Raw genomic sequence first — 23,045 nt, forward strand, 5'->3', positions numbered from 1 at the left:
ATGCAGTTCAAACCTGTGTAGTTCAAGGGTCAACAGTATATTATATATTCTGAAAAAGTCACAGGACCTAGTATAAAAACAAGATAAAAAATAATCCTGTTTGGTAAAGGAAAAACACAGAAGTCAGATGTCAAAGATGCCAGCACAATACTAAAGGTAAAACAGAAATAAGGTTATGGATAATTGGTATTAGAAGACAGAGATTAGTACAGATATTTAAAAACATAAAATCAGTCCATAACATGGGGCAGATAAGATTTTGCAAAGGATAAACCTGATTATTAACAGCAGAGTTGATTTTATGATAAAAAGTTTAAATAATCAGTACAGTTATATGATATAGGAAGGTCATTTTTAGGGAGAGATTTACATGGTTTTCCTCACTGGCACTTTGCATAAACATGGATTATAGTTAGAAAAACCTTTATTTCTGATTTGGTATTTAGCAGTGATAGAGAGCTAGTTACACACCCCTAGGGTCATCAGCACACATCTTGCCTGGAAAAGTCTTCAGTCCCCACTCTTCAAAATGCCCACTCTTAATTTTCTGTTGAGGGTAAAGTGAAATTTTTTTGCAAAACTGTATGTGATATAAATTGCACTGTAAAAGAAGGAAACTATGTTTTTAATTAAGTAGTTCAGAGAAAGAGAAACAGGTGAATAGAAGTCCACAGACCTAAGGATCTCTCTGGAGGACAAAAAAACACAAAAATACATCATCTGTCCATTTACCCATGAGGTAAAAGGTATCAGGAGCCACTGAAACACTATTTCACACCCTTGTCTAGGAGCTGAAAGAACAGAAATTATATACATTCACATTGTAAACTGTGCATCATTCAACCTTAAAATCTATAATTAACACCTACTCAATCTACTAAAAATCATTCACAAAGCATTATGTAGGCAAATGTGTTTAAAAAAATATTTTAATAAGCATATTCAGAATGGCAGACAGGGAACCGGGGAAGGGAATTATTTTACAGTGCAAAATTATTATGCATAAATTTAAAAACATTAATCCATAATTTTAAATGACTATTTAAATATTATTTCAAATACGTTTTAAAGCTCAACAGATTTGTTTTGTTGAACTGAGTTGCAAATTTTGAACTCTATTTGAAAACACATCATAAAACAGAATACCATTCTAAATAAAGATAGTGCTTTGCTGGGGGGTAGGTATGGGGTGAGGGAGACTAAGTAACTGTTAACGAAGGCTTCTTTTCCCAATGCAGTTTGTCAAGAGTTATGAAATGTACTAAATCTTAAGCAAATTAAATTCATGGTATTACTAAAATTTTTTAAAGTAGTGCAATGACTTATCAAGTTATAGTGGCTGCATTATAAAGAATGTACTGTGTGAAATACCTGTATAAACATAAAATACAATTAAATATTTCTCTATGAAAAGCTGAGCATTATGTATTATAATAGTGGAATGTTTTTCATTAGGCAGACTTTAAAAATATTAAGAAAAGTAAAATTTCCTAACATGTATACAACATGTGCCGTATTTGCAAACATGCCTGAGAATTTATTTAAAATGTTCCTGTAATATCAGTTTGCAAGAACTTCACAAACCTGTTAACAAAATGCATCTTTTAAGAAGGTGAAAATGGCATCTCTAATATTGCAACAACTTAAAAAAAGTACATCATCACTATTTCTATAGACCATCTTTGAAAAAGAGCTAGGATACTTTGGATTCATATAATAAAATCTGATTTAGAAAATGGATTGTGACCATCTGCTAAAGCTGCCATTCTGGATAAATTAATGTTCTAGGTAAAACAAAACAACAAAGAGCTCACGCTTCTCACCACATTCACCCAGAACTTTGATTTACTTGGATCTATATGTAATAACAGTGAATCTACATCATGTAAAGTCAAGTGTTGTAAAGTGGCTTTTAACACTGTTTGGGGGAAAAAAGTTGTTCACATTGGTGGAGGGAAGCAGTCTGAACATAGGTTAATAGTAATACTTCATGGAGAATAAGGCCTAAACCATAATTTCTCAGTGCAAACCTCTACTCAATTGCATTAGACAGTTGAGCCATTAAAAACAAGACCACAGAAGACATATTCTAAAAAGACACTGGCTCTTTGATGGCTGAAAATGAACTGCTAGAAGTATTTGGGGGTATGTCTGTGTGATAAGAGTAGTTAATAATCTTTTATAAAAGTTTGGATATAGGTTGGTCTATCAGCTGTATAAAACTACATTTTTTTTAAATAAGAATTTTGCACTAAAAATAAAATGGCACTCTTGCAAGGTGATGCAAATCAGTTCAGTTCAGTTGCTCAAGTCATCTCTGACTCTTTGTGAATGGATGATCCTATTTGTAATCACACAGAGCAATGGTTACTCAATAACTTATTTTCACTTTGGAAATGTACTATCAAATATGAAAAGCTGGACTGTAACTGGAAACCTAATTATCTGGTGATCTATTATCACCAGATAAGTTTATCACTTTTTCCTCATAAAATCAATATTGTTGCCTGCCAACTCCTTGTGTGTGCCAATATCTAAGTATCACTTAACCTTTTCCCCTGTTTATTTAATGCAAAAATGGGAATTTTATAAAGCATATAAAAATAACTGAATGGGATTCTGGTCAGCATGATACATTTAAGCACTTGAAGTCAACATTAAACTTCTGTTTTGCTTCAAAAATAATTTTGAAAATTATAGCAAATGCAAAACAAACTGTGTGATCTAAGTATCATGCTTAATTTCAGTTCTCAAACTATTTGTCCTTAAGTAAAAACTTGAAAAAACAAATGTTCACAATCCTTTATGAATGCTTTTACCACCTGGATAAGAAACATGACTCAGTTACTACACAAACACTTAAAAATTCATTAGAAAAACCTTAGCAAAATAAAATGAAAGCTGACAGACTCAGAATATCAATTCCTCTCATAAAAGTTTACCAACTGTACAAGTTAAGAAAATTATACAAGCTTTTGTGTTAAGAAAGGACAGCTCAGTCAAGACATATGTACTGTAAAAATCTTTCAAAGGCTACAAAGAATCTGGAAAAATACAGAATGTATTTCTTAAGCCCAGATAAGAATATGGAAAGACATCATTGATGTCAACAATTTTACATATACAAACCTGACTTGGTTTATTTTTAAACTTCTATATATAAAAAAATCATGCTAGCATAACTTTCAGGATTCATAAGGGTTTCCTTAATAATGATACTCAATTTGTATGGAGAGAAAAATGTCTGTTATAAAAGACATTTCAAGAAACTCAGAAAAATTGATGTTAATCAGAAATTTGAACTTGTTTTTTCCTTCTCTGCCATCAAACTAAGAAAATACCTTGTAGTGAAATTTTAGGATTAATACATCAAATAAGAAGGTACAGATGTATCTGTAGTTCATTCAAATTTACTAAACTATTTGTCATTTCCTTAAAAGGGCCTTTACAATTTTAAAGTAAAAAATCTGCAAAGCAGAATTATGAAATCTTATTTACTAAAGTTAGGACTCAATTCAAATTTTAACCAACTGCTTCAAGGAAATCAACTTTTTAAGGTAACCCATCAACCCTGAAAATTTTAGTCACACCAGAATTTACTCCAAAGAAAGTTAAGTTTAGTCATCTGTGTTCTCAAGTTCTTCAAATTTTCCATGTGAGAGTGTGTCTTGGAAAAACTCAGAACCACCTGGACTTTCTTTTTCATTGCTGTTTACCCTTCGCCTTTTGGCAGGTCTCTCACTTTTTTCATCAAAATCATTTTCATTTCTTGCAGTCATATGGGTGATTTTTGGGTCAGTGGTTTGGTTATCTGTTTCATAACCATTGGTATCCATATCTGTGTGAAGTGGTTTCTTACTTCCACCTGTTGGTCCATTAACATGTAATCCTTCAACTTTCACTTCTTCTTTGTTTAATGTTTCACCTGGTCCGTTAGATGACACCCCTAGGTTGGAAGAGACATGAAAGCAACTGCTAATATTATAAAGCTAAATTCATAAATTATTATAAAAGTGCTATGAACAGCTATAAAATAACTTTTTATCAAGGAAGTGAGGTATCAAATATGTGTGTGTGTGTGTGTGTGTGTGTGTGTATAGGCTGAATTCTGGCTCTATTTACTTTAGTAGCTGTGTGACCTCAAATTATTTACACTCTTGTACCTCAGTCTGATCACACACATACAATGAGGATAATAACAAATTTATAGGGTTGCTGTGAAGAGTAAGCTAATAAATGTAAAAAATTAAGAATAGGATTTGGTATGTATTAATAGCATGCTGGTATTACATGGCAACAAATAAGCAATGGATCCACCAGCAGTCTAAATAAGCTGAATTAAAGCAAAGATATTCATAAATTATTCAGGTTTAGCAGTTTGTAACTTTCTAAAACAATGAAAAAATTATATTCTTTCTATAGCAGCTTGAGTTTTCTAACTGCCATATAAAAGCAAGATGACATGACTTTTTCATTCTTAACATTAATCTGTCATAATGTTAAATTAATGCCTGCACTATACAAGCATACACTTGAAAACGCTAAAGGCAAACACAAATTCTTTCCTAATAGATTGAGAAAAGAAATAGCATAACTGATAATATAACAAAAGGTCATGTTACAGTTGACTGCAAAATGGAAGACAAATTTTGTGAATGCTTAATGTAAAATACAGAATGTGCTACTGGAGAAAATGAAAATTTAATTGTCTGAAAAAATAAGAATGACCCTCAAATATACATTTTGGTCAAAGAAAGTATTCTATTTTCTCAACCCAAAAATGCACTCAAACCATGACTGCTTATGAGATTATGTACCATATGATATAAAAGGAGTGATTTTGCCATAGTAAGCACAAGAAGCTAGGTTAAATGATCATTAGGTCAAAAATCACTATTAGATTTCAAGACACTAATTAAAGCCCCTTACGAAGAAAGAGAATTGGGTTGGAAAGGTCTTCCTTTCCTTGAAAAGCCTAGAAATCTTAATTGTATTACATGTGAATGGCCTCTGGGCAGAGTAATGTGTAAGTAACTTATGAACACTGTTCCTAGGCTAACTGCATGGTATCATCAAATGGTTAAAAGGATTCAACCAACTGCCTATCAAAACACTTAAAAAAAAATTCCAGAAAGTTCCAAAAGGCAAAAACTTGAATTTACTTTGTGCTGGCAATTACTTAAATAGTGTTTACATTTTATTAAGTATTATAAATACTCTAGAGATGATTCCTTAAGTATTTTGAATCTGCAGATGTGGAACCTGTAGATACAGAGGGTTGACTGTACTACCTACCGTCTGCCTCCCTGAGTTTCCACCCTAGTCCCAATCTCAGCTGCTTATTCTACTTTAGGATGGTTGTGACTGGCATTAGAAATCATGTCAGTGAACCTGAATGTTTTTGAATCAGGAAATGGCTGCTGGGCCCTAATATTTGTTTGGCTTGTTCTTAGAGGGGAAGTAATGAGGGAATGGAAAGGGATCATTAAGTGAAAAAATATATTCACCAAGGTATATTAAATGCCAGTGTGAGAGCAAAGAGCAGAAAAAAGGTCAAATTGTTCAATGTTCCTCTTCTAGTTTCTGTTGGGGAGAAGGGATTAGCTCTCCACTGGCCCTCCCCTAAAGCTGTTATATCAGAATGCAGGTGGGCAGAGCTTATCTCTAATTTACCAGTTTCCTATTAAAGAGGATCAGAGAAGATTTATTACTTTCTGCTTAGAGATGGTCTTACTTAAGACTATTTTAATTAAAGTAGAAATCAAGAAAATTCTCTGACCAGGCCTTACTGATCCTCGGTCCACTCTATATTTTAAGCAAGAACCTATCTGAATCTCAAATATGTGTTTCTTTGCTTCTTTTTCATGGGCATAAAAATGAATGTTTTTGTACAATATGAACGCACAGGCGGACACATCTGTTTTATCTTTTCTTATCTTTCTAGGTTATTATGCTATCACCTTTTTTCCATTTATATGCTTAAAGAGGTTTCCTGCTAAACTGTTATAAGCACTCAAAGTATTTCATTAAGTATCTGTGTACTTCTGATGTGAAACGGCTGGAGTTCTGGTCTAAGACTTAACAAATAAGAATACTTACATCTAGACATTCCAACCTGATAAGAAAAAGAAATGGTCATTGTTGATGGTATACTTTATTAAAGGTACTTTTTAGTGATATCAATGGGAATTCTTTCCAATTAACTTGTACATATTCTCTGTGTTCGTATATATGCACCCTGATATTCTGTTTCATCTGGTATTACTTTAGGTCTGCTTTGGGGGTTGAATAGACACGGAAACAGAATTTCCCAGGCTACTGAAGGAAAAGTGCCCATCATTATCAAGAAATACAAGTGTTTCTCTGCTTGCTTACCATTTTGATTACTATTGCTTATAGTGCCATCTTCTTTCTCAGACTGGCTGTTGCTACTGTTTGAGGCAGTTGGGGGAGGAGATGGTGCTCGACTGGAAGCAGCACTTTCACTTTCATCTAGAAGACGATCCATGTAATCCCTTAAAATTGAGGGAAACGATGATTATTTTCTTATATTAAAAACAGCTGAAAATTAAAACTGAGGTTAAATTTACAAGGCTTTCTTAGCAAGTATACCCTCATTTTCCCTTATATTCATTCCAGTGCAAGCACTGAAATGGAAAGCTCCTTTTGGTTAAATGTCTGTAGGAAAACAATGTATGAGGGCTTTACCCTAGCAAATGTTACAGACCTACAGGCAGTTTTAAAACTTTAGAAATTGTAGGCAAATGATCAGAGTGGCCCAACTAAAATCAGAAAGGCTGTAAATGAAGAGGGATGATGTCAATCACAAGGAGTACAAAAAATTTCTGAACACATATTGGAATTGTAAAGCTTACAAAGATTATTTTATGACTATGGCAGTATCTGAAAGACAAACTAGGACCTAATAATGAAATACTTTCCTGAAACTTTCTGTTACTTTCTGTATCACCCTTCTGTTAGAGCTGAGGTATAATAAGCTCGCAAAGTTCCTGGGCTTATCTGTTAGCTTCATCTGCCCGTATATCATCAGGGGTGAGTTTACGTCTTCCCTAAGTAATTTTTGAGCTCAACGGCATGGGATGACGTTTGTGGTAAGTGACACTGGGTTGAGGTTAGAGCTGAACTAAATACCTCTCTCTCTAAGGTTTAGTGTCTTTAGTTATAAAATGCACATGACCTATGTACTGGGCTGTTGTATAGGATATGTGTAGCAAAGTGTTTTATGAACTATGCAGTGCTACCGAGTCATTAGAATAAAGGGCAGCAAAGGCAGGCCTGTGGGCTGCCGATCTATTTCTATGGATAATATGTTACTGAACACAGTCATATACATTCATTTACATAGTGTCTATGACCACTTTTACACACCAACAACAGACCTAAGTAGTTTCAACAGAACTTAACATCTGCAAAGCCCTCTTTACAGGAAAAGTCTGATGTCACCTGTACTGAATAATCCCGTGAAGGCAGTTAAGTTCAGTCTGCTTTCTTCACCTCTGCACCACTGGTGCCTAAGTTTGCACAGTGCAGAGAAGTACAATAAAAACCTAAATACATCATTTATTTTTAAATTCCCTCAGAACAGGAATAATAGAAATATTAAGACAAATCTTTCAGAATTTTGTGAGCAGGGTAAGTAGGAATGTGGACAAGAAAGAAACCATGGAAGGGCTTGGAACTTTACTGAAAGTCTGTGTAACAGTCTGCACTCATTAACATTTTAGGCTTTATTTTCCTCATTTATAAACGGAGGGAATTAAATTTGTTGGTCTTTTAAGATGTCTTTGGCTTTATGTCATTCATCATTATAGAACAATTAGGTAATAAATCTGAGGCACAGAGAAACAGAATGAATATGATGAATGCAATGCCAAAGGGACTTCAGAAATTAAAACTAACAAACAGATAATGCACTAGGAAGAATTGCTGGAAATAAATCTGGTGTAGTGGGAATGGGTAATGGAAGATGTTAAAAGCCACTCAAAGGAAACTAGAACTGATGAGATACCAAAATTATTTTAAATCTCTGAATATAACAATGATATTGTTAAAGACTTATTACTACTGTTTCTTAAAGGTTAATGCCATCCAGAATGCTTAAGGAAAAGAGGAGGTAAGTAGACCGCCCAAGGGGTTGGAGCAGCATTCAAATAGTTGGAATTATGCTGAGTTATTTTTTACTTAAAAAAAAAAAAAAAAAAAAATATTTGCAAGGCTGTTACAGCAAAATCTTCAATTGCATATGGCTACCAATTCTTTTAGGTAGTAAATGGAGAGACTCTGCAGTAGGATTTATCCAAGGCCATGTACAGGCAGCAAAGTGGCAAATGTGCTTCATTCTGGTGAACAAATGAAAGGTTAACTATGTAACAGAAAAATAAGCAAATAACTTTCAGGATAATCTGCTCTTAACTATACATTTTGACTAAAGAGGAAGATTGAAAAATTCAGTCAAATTTTTGTCTAAAGGCATTAATTAACTTAATGTTTTTGTCTAAAGGCATTTAAATTTTGTGTGGTCACTTAAAATGCAACTGTTAATGCAAAGAGAAGGTCCTGGAGGCAAACTACAAAAATACGTCTATGCTAGAGAAAACCACAATTTCTCCCCATCTGCAATATACAGTCTACATGGCTTCTTATAGGAGATTTAACACAGCTAAAAGGGATGAGGAGGAGTAAAAAAAAAAAAAGTTTTCAGTTAAAAAAAAAAAAAACTTTATAAAAGACCCAAGGGGAATATAGCTCAAGACTACAAAACAGTGTTCTTGTCTAGCAGGAAAACATTTCTTCGCTTCATACCGTACCACCAGGGGACACACTGTTAACTCTTAAAGCCTGAGAAAAGAGAAGATATGGGATTACTTTTAACTATGACTACTCCATCTACAGAATATTTAAACCTTAAGAAGAATCAAGGTGACAGATATAAGTAGCTTCAAAAAGTCTTTCAGAAGCTATGGAGAGATTATTAGAAAAACTAAAATGTTTAGCGGCACATCCCTACCTAACCTGTTGAGCCTGACGTCACAGAGGACCAATTAAGCCAGCCCACAACACTTCCCTTGGTGATGCTTTCTGAAAGAGAAAACTGGATGAGCCATGGGTCTGACCCAGCATGGCAATTCTGATATTCTTACTGCTGCTGCTGACAGACTGCCTGTAGTTCGTGTGTGACTTTATTTCTGAAATGGGTCAAAAGATGAAAGATGTTAGTTACTATTGCTTTTCCCTATAGCTTTAAAACTATTTTAAGATATACTCTGAAGACTGGATAGCTATATGTAGTTCTACATTATTATGTCTCAATGCTACCAATAAAAATTTAACTATAAATTGATAACAGTAAGCAATTATATAAAAACTGGAATACTGTTATATATAAAATTCTACTCATTATGGCCTTTGAAAAAAAAGGAATGAGGCAGAGTCCAATGTTTCATGATTTCCAAGGACAATTATACCCATTTATTCCCTTTCAGATAAGTTTGCTTTGGATTTTAGAGTGTTTGAATACTCCAAACAGGGAAGTGACCAGAAGAAACACCTGTAATGAACATGACCAAGAAACAGTCCAGTCAAGTAGTTTGAAAAGCACAAAAGTATGCATATAAGCACATCTTTCAAAGGCAATTATTTGGCTAGGCTTAAGAATTTTACTGGTGCAGGCTGACCAGATGAAGTCACAACTCTGCTTTATTTTTATTTCATAAACATAATACAGGGAATAATAAAGGCAAGTATGGTAAAGTGAATTTCACTGTAAAGTTCATCAGTATTTTAGAGCAATACATGAAATAAAGGGTTTGATACTCTATTACTAAGTACTTAACAGTAATACATTACTAGTCAGATTGGGGATAATGTATCATTCCGCAGCTAGACTAAAAGAAGCTAAGAGAATTTGGTGCATGGGGAATGGATTAGACATATGAGGCATTTTGCTTAAAAAATGGATATAATAACAAACTATACTCCCTCTATCACTAGGAGTTAGCTAAAGTTGTATTATTTATTAAATATTATTTCTGTTAGAGGAAAAGGCTTCAAAATATTTAGGAAAAGGGAACTTATCATGTACATGTTCATTTCTCTATAAAATATTTTGTAACAAAAAATAAAATGCAATTTGACCTGATTTATTATATTCCCATGTCTTTTCCCTTTGATATCATCTATATCCAGATCTTATTTTTGGTTCCCAAGATCTAAAATAGATTGGGCAAGGAAAAATATTAACTTCTCTTCCTCTTTAAAGGATTTCTATTAGGCATATGGCCCTGTAAGATTTAGAAAAGACAGTCTCTCCTATTCTTACTGCTCTTTTGGTATTATTAAATCAAAACTGTATGTGCTTATACTGTGTGGAACAGAATTTTAACAAAAACATGCTTTCACAGCTCTTCTGATCCATCTCCTCTCAGGAATACTACTGAAAACATGTACTCTTAACATCTACTTTGATAAATTTGCTGTCTCAAATAATATGAACTGTAGTTTACAATGTTTTATAAGACACTGAAAGTCTAAATACCCCATGAAGATGTCAATAAATGGATAAACTGAAATTAGTGTCAACTTTTATCCTTTTAAAGAAAGAAGAGTCTAAAAATCACAATTCTCTCAAGAAAAATTTACAAAAGCTTAGCAAAAATGACTCAAAAAGAAAAAACAAACTCACGTTACACCAGGATGAAGATTGTATTTCTTTTTTCCAAATCGTGTTTGCTGAGCAAAGAAATCATAACGTTCAGATTTTTTCCACATATAATAGAATGCTACACATTCACCAACCGATCTTGTTCGAACCTGTAGGAAACAAATACTTGTTTTTAAGAATTATTTCCTCCTTAAAGGAGTAAATTTCATGAAAAAATCTTAAGTTTGAATAAATTTAGCTGACTTTTAAGTAATAAATAATAGCAGTTATAAAATACAATACAGTAGCAGTTGTGTTAAAAATTACTCTTTCTAAGCTCCCATTCAGAGAAATCATATATTGGCAACAGGTCTTCAGATACTAAACATTATGCTTTTAAAGAGAGTATCATATTCATTTACTATAAAAATGAATACTCCTTTATTGAAAATGTCTGGCAGTGGCATTTGAATTAAAATTGTTACAAGAAATCTGCAAATACTTTTACTCACAGAACACCTAGGGAGACTGAATTTAAATGCCCTTTTAAAGGATTCTCTTACTAATCCCAACACTGATCCAGACTCAGCTACTTACATTGTAGAAAGGCTAAAAATATTTCAATGAGTTAAAAGCTATTATAAAAATGTTAATATTTGTTTCAAATGGATATATCTTTCCTTTTCTCCTTTGCCTTTAGCTTCTCTTCTTTTCTAGGCTATTTGTAAGGCTTTATTTTTGGAGCTCCAAAATCACTGCAGATGGTGACTGCAGCCATGAAATTAAAAGATGCTTGCTCCTTGGAAGAAAAGCTAGGACAAGCCTAGACAGCATATTAAAAAGCAGAGACGTTACTTTGCCAACAAAGGTCTATCTAGTCAAAGCTATGGTTTTTCCAGTAGTCATGTATGGATGTTTAGTCCAACTATAAAGAAAGCTAAGTGCCGAAGAACTGATGCTTTTGAATTGTGGTGTTGAAGAAGACTCTTGAGAGTCCCCTAGGCTGCAAAGAGATCAAACCAGACAATCCTAAAGGAAATCAGTCCTGAATACTCACTGGAAGGACTGATGCTGAAGCTGAAACTCCAAAACTTTGGCCACCTGATATGAAGAACTGACTCATTTGAAAAGACCCTGATGCTGGGAAAGATTGAAGGCAGGAGAAGAAGGGGACAACTGAAGATGAGACGGTTGGATGGCATCACCGACTCGATGGACATGAGTTTAAGGAAGCTCTGGGGGTTGGTGATGGACAGGGAAGCCTGGCTTGCCACAGTCCACGGGGTCGCAAAGAGTCGGACATGACTGAGCGACTGAACTGAGTATTTGTTTACAAAATCACTCCAGTGGTTTACTGTGTTACACCTATTTGGGAACTGAATGGCTCCCCTTACACATATTAAATATATGGGACAGGCAGATGATGTTGACAAAATTTCCTTTTTGCTACTTTGCTTGTAGAGCTGGTAGGGTTGCTGCATAGAAAATACTGGGAGTTTAAAAGGAAAAGTGTATCTGAATGAGTGTTTGAGATGGAAAATGATATGATTTAACTCATAAGTTTCTGGTCCTGAAGTTGGGTATCTGCTGTGGGACTGACTAGACCTAAGGTCAACTTTATGACATCCCTATTTTGTTAGGTGGCACCTATTTTTCTTTTTGCCCCTCTGATTCCACTTCATGACTTGGCCCATGTTGCTTTAAGACAAAGCTATCAGTGTTTTAAAAACAAAAACACCAATCACCTTCTCAAGCTGTTTTTTGCTTCCTTTTTAGAATCTTATTCTAGAAGACAACTGTCAACTGTACTTTACTGAAAGCAAAAATTGAAAAGACATTATGTGGCATGCCAAAGTTAACAGTATTATGAAAAACTGTCAATTAGGTAAGTCTGCATAATACAACCTATGATTAAGATCCAAATTTCAATTCCAGGTGTAAAAACAAAGAATATTTTCAATGGACTATTCCCCTCCCTCTTAAGAATTGTCCTCCCTATGGTTCACTGGAACAAACTTGTGAATTAGGTATAGGTTAGATGACTTTTGTAACACTGAAATACCACCATCCCAAATATTCTTCATAAATAAGAAATCAAGGTCTTATTTCAATATCATGTTAAGACTTTTTTTGGCTAATAGCTTTAAGTCACCTACTAAGTTCTTACTCCTTAAAAAGGATTTTGGGGGGGGGTGTTGCTCCTGTGAGTTACATCAGCTTATCATCTCCAGGGGTCCCCCTCCATAGCATGCTTGGGTCAGTATTGTTTGAATTTAAGCAGGAATGCTAGAAAACCTTTTCAAAATGTTGGCCCTTTCAACCATGAGATCATTTGCTTTTCTTTAAATCAGAAACATATATAGGTAGTCATTAGCATAATACAATCCTTTCACAGAGAAATCACTATATTGGAGATTATCAAATGATTTGGTTACAACATGAACATGGGTTGGCTACATCTTTTATATCAATGCTAAGACACAAAATTTCTCTCTTATTAGTTATGTCTGATGTCAAATAACACAATTAACAAAATTATCAACAATAAACTAAAGAACACCAAAATTGAGAAAAATCAACTGAGAATTTGTAAGCAACTATTTTATTTATGGAACATACAATAGATACTGTACATCTAGAGATATGAAAGAGGATGAGGACAGACTATTTATAGAGCTTCAGACTCAAGCCCATAAAGCCCAGATACTTTCAACATCACCCTAGGTAAGCCATCACACATGTGATATACCATCTTTGAGGACACATGTAAAGCCAAGTTCCTTGTCGTTTATATTCACTAAAAATGTGACATTCATAAGCCTAGACATTACTTAATTTGCCATATTTAAATTTGAGATTTTAATTTTGCCTGTCCTAATTTCCCTTAGGAACACAATTTTTTATTCTTTACAATTGTGCAGTTCTATTAAAAATATTACCTGATTTCAGTTTAAGAGAATTAAGCCTAAATAAATTTGTAAGTAATTACGAAATTTGGGGGGATATAAATTAACACTGTATAGTTGATATTCATATGGCATGATATGTACTCACACATCCCATCCAGTAGCTAATGAACATAGTTTAAAACATCCAGTTCTTAAAAGTTTCCAATAAATACCACACTGCGAACAGTTACTTGGCAAATATATGCCAGGGAGTCTAGGCATGCTTATTATAATTCCCTAAATACTAGCATATTATATATTCACTACAGAACTTTTAACATTAGAAAATATAGTAGATTTCATATGACCTAGGTTAACTAAACTTATTTTTATAAAAAGAGACAACATATATCATTACTTACTTTATTAGCCTGAATCAAATGAAAGTCCTTTCCATAGGCCTTCAACCCTTGTTCAAAATTTCTGCACTCTTCCTCCGTCCAAACAGATAATTCCTCTGAAAAAATTTGGGGCAGGGTCGGGGGGGGGCAGGGCAGGGGGAAAGTGGGGGAAGGAAACTGTTAAGCAATATTCTCCCAAATCCTGCACATAACAAAACTGTAAATAAAAATATAACTTTTGGTAACAACAGAAGTATTTTACTCCTGAGTTCTATTATTGATGGCTTCAAAAGATAAAAGTAATAAAACATCCTTATTTAATAAAATTTTGGATGATTTAGTCCCTAACTCTTCAACCTCAATTTAGGCCATTTCCTCTTTATTCTTTATGATCCAACTAAACCAGCCACCTTTCAATTTCTTAAACTCATTATTTTCTTTCTTTCTTTAGACTTTGTGCATGCTCTTCCCTTTGTCTAGAGGTTATTGCATGCCTCTTATCTATCCCCTTTCACCTAGCTAATTCGTTTATAGCCCAGTAAAAATATTTTGTTCTAGAAGCTTTCTTTTACCGTCTCATTCTTTGCACCAACTAGGTCAAGTCCCACTGTAGTAAGTTTGAACTGCACCCTTGAATTCTCCTTGGAAGAACTCAGAACTATTTTTCAGCTTTCCTACCTAGGCTCCAAGCACCGGAGGTCAGGGGCCTTGTTTATAGTTAAATCCTCACAATTTAATAGGCCCTTCAATTTTTGTTGAATGAATGCTCTTTCCTTGGTTACACAATGATAAATAAACAGTACTCTTAGCGAAGTGGGGGTGGGAGCCAGTTTAGATTAAAAAAAGAAATTTAGCTATGGCTTCATTATTTATGAATCATGCTAGCCTCAGCAAAAATACCTCAGTTCAGTTCAGTTCAGTCACTCAGTCGTGTCTGACTCTTTGCGATCCCATGAATCGCCAGGCCTCCCTGTCCATCACCAACTCCCAGAGTTCACTCAAATTCACGTCCATTGAGTCAGTGATGCCATCCAGCCATCTCATCCTCTGTTGTCCCCTTTTCCTCCTGCCCCCAATCCCTCCCAGCATCAGAGTCTTTTCCAATGAGTCAACTCTTCGCATGCATGAGGTGGCCAAAGTACTGGACCTCAGTTCTCATCACTTTTAAAGTGAAGGTAACATCTGTCACTTTACTCAGTTCACAGGACCATTACCAAGATCAAGTAAGAAAATATTTGTAAATGCCTTGAAACTGAAAGGCATTATGTATTTTTATTTAAATGGTCTTATTTTCTCATGAAGGAAAGGACAATATTAACCCCATTCCCCATAATGCCTTGTGTGAATACTTGTTATATACAAGTTGTTTAACAAGTTATAACTATTATCCAACAAATACTTACTAAATTCAGAAAGATTAGTATTATTAAATTTAGGATATACCTAGTTAAAATTTTTTAAACTTTTAAAATTTCAAAAAATTTAATAGCTTAAAGTTTAAACTTCTGCTACATCGTGAAAACAAAAAGTTAATATTTATGCTTACCTCTAGCTGCTTTCACATTAAATCTTAATCTTCTCAATGCTTCTTCTGTATCAAAATTGCATTTAACTAATTCATATAATGCCTAGAAAAATAAAAGGCTTCAATATGTAACCTGGACTATGAACAATTCAAGGTGACAATTTCTTAACTGAGTAAAGGCTTTTCTAGAATCCAGTGTCTCCATCCTTTCTGGAGGACAAATAATTCCAATGAGTGCAACATAAAAACCACTAAAGGAAAACAAATGTAATTCATTCCTGACAATTAACTGCCTCTAAATATGTAGAAAATACTGGATAAGCAAACCTCTGGCAGCGGCATGGTTCTCTAGGAGTTTAGAAATATAAGGAAATCATCTTATAATAATCACAAGTCCTTTTTTTATTTTTAATGTTCCTATTCAAAGATAATTTTAAACAATCAGAAAAGAAAAGCACTGGTGAAAAAGGTAAAGTATATAATGCTGTTATTAGGTCCATGGTAGGCACTGTTCTACTAGGTAAAGAATTACATTATCCCAGATGAGTATTCCTAGCTTAATGATATCCACGGATTCTCTGGGATATGCAACGGAAGTTCAAAAAGCCTAATAAAAAAATACATACAAAATATCAAAATTTCTACTGAGGCTAAAATACCAAAATTGAGTGTTGTCAATACTACATATATTATGCAGATTACAACCTCAGACTCCTTGCTGATGATATTACAGTGCTTCCTCTACTTACAAGGGGTCCCAAAAAACCCATCCTAAGTTGAAAATATGTTAAGCTGAAAATGCACTTTATACACCTCACCTACTGAACATCATCGTTTCGCCTAGCCTACCTTAAATGTGCTCAGAACACTTACTTAGCTTACAACTGGGCAAAATCATCCAACACAAAGCCTGTATTATAATCAAGTGTTGACTACCTCACGTAATTTACTGAATACTGTACTGAAAGTGAAAAGAATGGTTGTATGGATTCAGAATGGTTGTTATGGAATTCAGAATGGTTGTATCAGTTGTTCACCCTTGTGACTGCATGACTGACTGGGAGGTATGGCTTTCTGCCACTGCCCAGAATCACAAGAGATATTCAACCCTAGCCCAGGCAAACATCAAAATTCAAAGCATGATTTCTACCAAATGCATATTGCTTTCATACAATTATAGAGTCAAAAAATTTTAGGCTGATCCTTTGTTAAGTCAGACACCATCTGTATAGAACATTGGTGGATAGAAAAATACTGTGACAGCACTTATACATATATGTATGTGGTTAATGTATTTTGGGAAAAATTTATTTCTTATTCACGTACCTGTTCATTGTCCTTTATATGAGATCCTTCAGGAATTGCTTCTACACCTTTCTCATCACCTGTTCTTCTAGATGCATCTTTAAGAAACACAATCACTTTGTCTTCTGGTAAGTATTCAGGGTCCCACAGGAGCTGATCATCATTTTCATATACTAAATTAGTAAAATATAATGTTAAAAATAATGCCAAATTGAGACAAGTTTTTGTTAATACATATGGAACAAATAACTTATACTTAGAGCCAAAATGTTGACAACTAAGAGGTAAAGCGTAGTCCAACTACCTGCTTGACTTCATTCTGAGGCAATATTTATAAGTAATTTAAGCAATCTAAACAGACAGGTACCACTTGATGCCCCTTTTAGATCTGGTCTGACTTACCAAATTCCAAGCTCTCTTAGCTTGAACAGCACTGTGCAGTGCTGTGCTTAGTCATTCAGTCGTGTCCGACTTTGCGACCCCATGGACTGTGGCCCATCAGGCTCCTCTGTCCATGGGGATTCTCCAGGAAAGAATACTGAAGTGGGTTGCCATGCCCTTCTACAGATCTTCCCAACCAAGGGATTAAACCCAGGTCTCCTGCATTGCAGGCAGATTCTTTACCGAATAAGCCAAGGGAAGCACTTGAATACCACTGCTGCTGCTGCTGCTGCTGCTGCTAAGTCGCTTCAGTCGTGTCCAACTCTGTGCGACCCCATAGACGGCAGTCCACTAGGCTCCTCTGTCCCTGGGATTCTCCAGGCAAGAGTACTGGAGTGGGTTGCCATTGCCTTCTCCAATGCATGAAAGTGAAAAGTGAAAGTGAAGTCGCTCAGTCGTATGCCCGACTCTTAGCAACCCCACGGACTGCAGCCTACCAGGCTCCTCCGTCCACGGGATCTTCCAGGCAAGTGTACTGGAGTGGACTGCCATTGCCTTCTCCTGAATAGCACTACCAACACTTAACTAATAATATCTGTATGACCCTGGCAAGTTACTTCCCTTCTTTCTGCCTCATCTGTGAAATGGGGAAAACAACCCTATTAAACAAGGTTTTAGGGATTTAAAGCAATTTAAAGTAATTCTGACACATTAAATAATGTTAAACTATAATTATGATTTCTGAATAGGGATGTCTAAAGCAATGCTCGCCAGATATCAACACTGCTTATTTCCTGGTGGTGGGATTTGGGACAATTTTTTCTTACATCTTCGTACTTTTCCATGATGCTTGAAAACGTATTGCTGTAAGTATAAATCATTTTCATAATAATAAAGTCATTTTTAAAAAAAAAAAGCATTTAAGTTTCATCAGAATTTCCATTATAAAAAGACTTAAGGCCAAATTTCATCAAAATCTTTAAAGTGAGAGGAGTGGAAAAGAAACTAAGACAAGAGCCTTGTGGAATTCTACATGACAGGAAGACGAAAACATAAACAAAATTAAGAAGCAACAGTCACAAGACAGACAAAATATCAAAAGTATGGCAACACAGCAGCAAAGGGAAAAAATGCTTCAGAAAATAATAGACTTTTAAAATTCTGTTAAACAAGCAGGATGAAGAATTTTTAAAATTAATTTAATTTTTATTGAAAGATAACTGCTTTACGCTTGCTCCTTGGAAGGAAAGTTATGACCAACCTAGACAGCATATTAAAAAGCAGAGACATTACTTTGCCAACAAAGATCCATCTAGTCAAGGCTATGGTTTTTCCAGTAGTCACGTACGGATGTGAGAGTTGGACTATAAAGAAAGCTGAGCGCAGAAGAATTGATGCTTTTGAACTGTGGTGTTGAAGAAGACTCTTGAGAGTCCCTTGAACTGCAAGGAGATCAACCAATCCATCCTAAAGATCAGTCCTGGGTGTTCATCGGAGGCATTGATGTTGAAGTTGTAACTCCACTACTTTGGCCACCTGATGTGGAGAGCTGACTCATTTGAGAAGATCCTGATGCTGGCAAAGATTGAGTGCAGGAGGAGAAGGGGACGACAGAGAATGAGATGGTTGGATGGCATCACCAACACAATGGACATGGGTTTGGGTGGACTCTGGGAGTTGGTGATGGACAGGGAGGCCTGGTGTGCTGTGGTTCATGGGGTCACAAAGAGTCGGACACGACTGAGCGACTGAACTGAACTGCTTTACAGAATTTGTTTTCTCTCAAACCTCAACATGAATCAGCCATAGGTACACATATATCCCCTCCCTTTTGAAACTCCTTCCCATCTCTCTCCCCATCCCACCCCTCTAGGTTGATACAGAGCCCCTGGTTGAGTTTCCTGAGCCATATAGCAAATTCCCATTGGCTATCTATTTTACATATGGTAATGTAAGTTTCCATGTTACTCTTTCCATACATCTCACCTTCTCCTCCCCCTCCCCATGTCCATAAGTCTATTCTCTATGTCTGTTTCTCCACTGCTGCCCTGTAAATAAATTCTTCAGTACCATTTTTCTACATTCTGTATATATGCATTGCTGCTGCTGCTAAGTCGCTTCAGTCGTGTCCAACTCCGTGCGACCCCATAGACAGAAGCCCACCAGGCACCCCCGTCCCTGGGATTCTCCAGGCAAGAACACTAGAGTGGGTTGCCATTTCCTTCTCCAATGCATCAAAGTGAAAAGTGAAGTTGCTCAGTCGCTCAGTCGTGTCCGACTCTCAGTAACCCCATGGACTGCAGCCTTGCAGGCATTAGAATACGATATTTATCTTTCTAACTCACTTCACTCTGTATAATAGGTTCTAGGTTCATCCACCTTCAGAACTGATGCAAATGCATTTATTTTTAGAGCTGAGTAATATTCCACTGTGTATACGTACCACTACTTCTTTATCCATTCATCTCTCGATGGACATGTTGGTTGCTTCCATTTTCTAGCTATTGTAAACAGTGCTACAATGAACAGTGGAATACACGTGTCTTTTTCAATTTTGGTTTGTTTGGGGTATATGCCTAGGAGTGGGATTGCTGGGCCATATGGTGGTTTTATTCCTAGTTTTCAAAGGAATCTCCATACTGTCTTCCATAGTTGCTGTATCAATTTACATTCCCACCAACAGTGCAAGAGCATTCCCTTTTCTCCACACCCTCTTCAGCATTTGTTTGTAAACTTTTCAAAGATGGCCATTCTGACTGGTGTGAGGTAGTATATCTCATTGTAGTTTTGATGTGCATTTCTCTAATAATGAGTGATACTGAGCATCTTTTCATGTGTTTGTTAGCCACTTGAATGATTCTTTGGAGAAATGTCTGTATAGGTCCTTTCCCCACTTTTTGATTGGGTTGTCTTTTTCTGGCATTCAGTTGTATGAGCTGCTTATATTTTGGAAATTAATCCTTTGGGAGTTTTTTCATTTGCTATTATTTTCTCCCATTCTGAGGGTTGTCTTTTCACCTTGCTTTGTTTCTTTTGCTGTGCAAAAGCTTTTAAGTTTAATCAGGTCCAACCTGTTTACTTTTGTTTTTATTTCTGTTACTCTAGGAGGTGGGTCAGAGAGGATCCTGCTTTATGTCATCGAGCGTTCTGCCTATGTTTTACTCTTAAGAGTTTTATAGTTTCTGGTCTTACATGTAGGTCTTTAATCTATTTTGAGTTTATCTATGTGTATGGAATACCAGACCACCTGACCTGTCTCTTGAGAAACCTATATGCAGGTGAGGAAGCACCAGTTAGAACTGGACATGGAACAACAGACTGGTTCCAAATAGGAAAAGGAGTACGTCAAGGCTGTATATTGTCACCCTGCTTATTTAACTTATATGCAGGGTACATCATGAGAAATGCTGGGCTGAAGAAGCACAAGCTGGAATCGAGATTGCCGGGAGAAATATCAATACCTCAGATATGCAGATGACACCACTTTTATGGCAGAAAGTAAAGAGGAACTAAGGAGCCTCTTGACGCAAGAGGAGAGTGAAAAAGTTGGCTTAAAGCTCAACATTCAGAAAACTGAGATCATGGCATCCAAACCCATCACTTCATGGGATATAGACGGGGAAACAGTGTCAGACTTTTATTTTGGGGGGCTCCAAAATCACTGCAGATGTTGACTGCAGCCATGAAATTAAAAGATGCTTACTCCTTGGAAGGAAAAGTTATGACCAACCTAGATAGCATCTTCAAAAGCAGAGACATTACTTTGCCAACAAAGGTCCATCTAGTCAAGGCTATGGTTTTTCCAGTGGTCATGTATGGATGTGAGAGTTGGACTGTGAAGAAGGCTGAGCGCCAAAGAATTGATGCTTTTGAACTGTGGTGTTGGAGAAGACTCTTGAGAGTCCCTTGGACTGCAAGGAGATCCAACCAGTCCATTCTGAAGATCAGTCTTGGGTGTTCTTTGGAAGGACTGATGCTAAAGCTGAAACTCCAAATACTTTGGCTACCTCACGCAAAGAGGTGACTCATTGGAAGAGACTCTGATGCTGGGAGGGATCGGTGGCAAGAGAAAAAGGGGATGACAGAGGATGAGATGGCCTGATGGCATCACCGACTCAATGGACTTGAGTTTGAGAAAACTCCGGGAGTTGGTGATGGATAGGGAGGCCTGGCATGTTGTGATTCATGGGGCAGCAAAGAGTCGGATACGACTAAGTGACTGAACTGAACTGATGTGTATGGTGTTAGGAAGTGTTATAATTTCATTCTTTTACACGAAGCTGTCCAGTTTTCCAAGTACCATTTATTGAAGAGGTTGTCTTTGCTCCATTGTGCATTTTTGCCTCTTCTGTCAAAAATAAGGTTCCTATAGGTGCATGGGTTTATTTCTGGGCTTTTATCTTGTTCTATTGTTATATTATTTTTGTTTTTGTGCCAGTACCATACTGTCTTGATAACTGTAGCTTTGTAGTATAATCTGGAATCAGGACGGTTGAGTCCTCCAGCTCCATTCTTCTTTCTCAAGACTGCTTTGGCTATTCAGGGCCTTTTGTGTTTCCATATGAATTGTGAAAATTTTTGTTCTAGTTCAGTGAAAAATGCCATTGGTAATTTGATAGGGATCACACTGAATCTATAGACTGCATTTGGTAGTACAGTCATTTTCACAATATTGATTCCTCCTACCCAGGAACATGGAACATCTCTCCATCAGTTTATGTCATCTTTGATTTCTCTCATTAGTATCCTGTAATTTTCTGTGTACATTTCTTTTGTTTCCTTAGGTTATTCCTAGATATTTAATTTTTTGTTGCAGTGGTGAATGGGATTGCTTTCTTAATTTCTCTATCTGATTTTTCATTGTTAGTATATAGAAATGCAAGTGATATCTGTGTATTGATTTTGTATCCTGCAAGTTTGCTAAATTCACTGATTAGCTCTAGTAATTTTCTGATACTATCTTTAGGGTTTTCTACATACAGTATTATGTCATCTGTAAACAGTGAGAGCTTTACTTCTTTTCCAATCTGGATTCCTTTTATTTTTCTTCTCTGATTGCTGTAGCTAGGAATTCCAGAATTATGTTGAATAATAGTGGTGAAAGTGGACACCCTTGTCTTGTTCCTGATCATAGGCTGAATACTTTAAAGTTTTTCACCATTGAGAATAATGTTTGCTGTAGGCTTATCATATATGGCCTTTACTATGTTGAGGTAGGTTCCTTCTATGTCCATTTTTTTTGAAGAGTTTTAATCATAAATGGGTGCTGAATTTTGTCAAAGGCTTTTTCTGCATCTGTTGAGATGATCATATGGTTTTTATCTTTCAATTTGTTAATATGGTGTATCACACTGATTCATATATTGAAGAATCCTTGCATTCCTGGAATAACCCAACTTGATCATGGTGTATGAGCTTTTTGATGTTTTGCTGAATTCTGTTTGCTAAAATTTTGTTGAAGATTTTTGCATCTATGTTCATCAGTGATACTGAAGTTTTCTTTTTTTGTGTTGTCTTTGTCTGGTTTTGGTATCAGGGTGATAGGGACCTCATAGAATGAGTTTTGAAGCGTTCCTTACTCTGCAATTCTTTGGAAGAGTATTAGAAGGAGAGGGATTAGCTCTTCTCTAAATGTTTGATACAATTCTCCTGTGAAGCCATCTGGTTCTGGGCTTTTGATTTTTGGGGAGATTTTTGATCACAGATTCAATTTCAGTGCTTGTAACTGGGTTGTTCATTAATTTCTATTTCTTCCTGGTTTAGTCTTGGGAGATTGAACTTTTCTAAGAATCTGTCCGTTTCTTCTTATCTATTTTATTGCCATATAGTTATTTATAATAGTCTCTTATAATCCTTTGTATTTCTGTGTTGTCTGCTGTAACCTC

General features: G+C 35.7%; 1 protein-coding gene across 22 annotated transcripts in view; it reads right to left on the bottom strand.

The window, feature by feature from the left end:
* Positions 1–911: 911 nt before the first annotated feature.
* MIER1 (MIER1 transcriptional regulator) overlaps positions 912–23,045 on the bottom strand; it is a 71,790-nt gene continuing 49,656 nt past the window's right edge. For 20 of the 22 annotated variants that reach the window (XM_055585532.1, XM_055585534.1, XM_055585531.1 and 17 more), the window contains 6 exons: positions 16,801–16,952; positions 15,496–15,577; positions 13,971–14,065; positions 10,703–10,830; positions 6,376–6,515; positions 912–3,946 (listed from right to left, as the gene is read on the bottom strand). In XM_055585532.1, coding sequence (XP_055441507.1) covers positions 3,618–3,946; positions 6,376–6,515; positions 10,703–10,830; positions 13,971–14,065; positions 15,496–15,577; positions 16,801–16,952 — 926 coding nt within the window. In that variant the 3' untranslated portion in view covers positions 912–3,617. Of the gene's footprint in view, positions 3,947–6,375; positions 6,516–9,028; positions 9,207–10,702; positions 10,831–13,970; positions 14,066–15,495; positions 15,578–16,800; positions 16,953–23,045 lie in introns of those variants that run through there. The other 2 variants (XM_055585536.1, XM_055585535.1) reach the window with 2 other exon arrangements.

The sequence above is a fragment of the Bubalus kerabau genome, chromosome 6 (genome assembly GCF_029407905.1).
Source record: "Bubalus kerabau isolate K-KA32 ecotype Philippines breed swamp buffalo chromosome 6, PCC_UOA_SB_1v2, whole genome shotgun sequence".
NCBI classification, from domain to species: domain Eukaryota; kingdom Metazoa; phylum Chordata; class Mammalia; order Artiodactyla; family Bovidae; genus Bubalus; species Bubalus kerabau.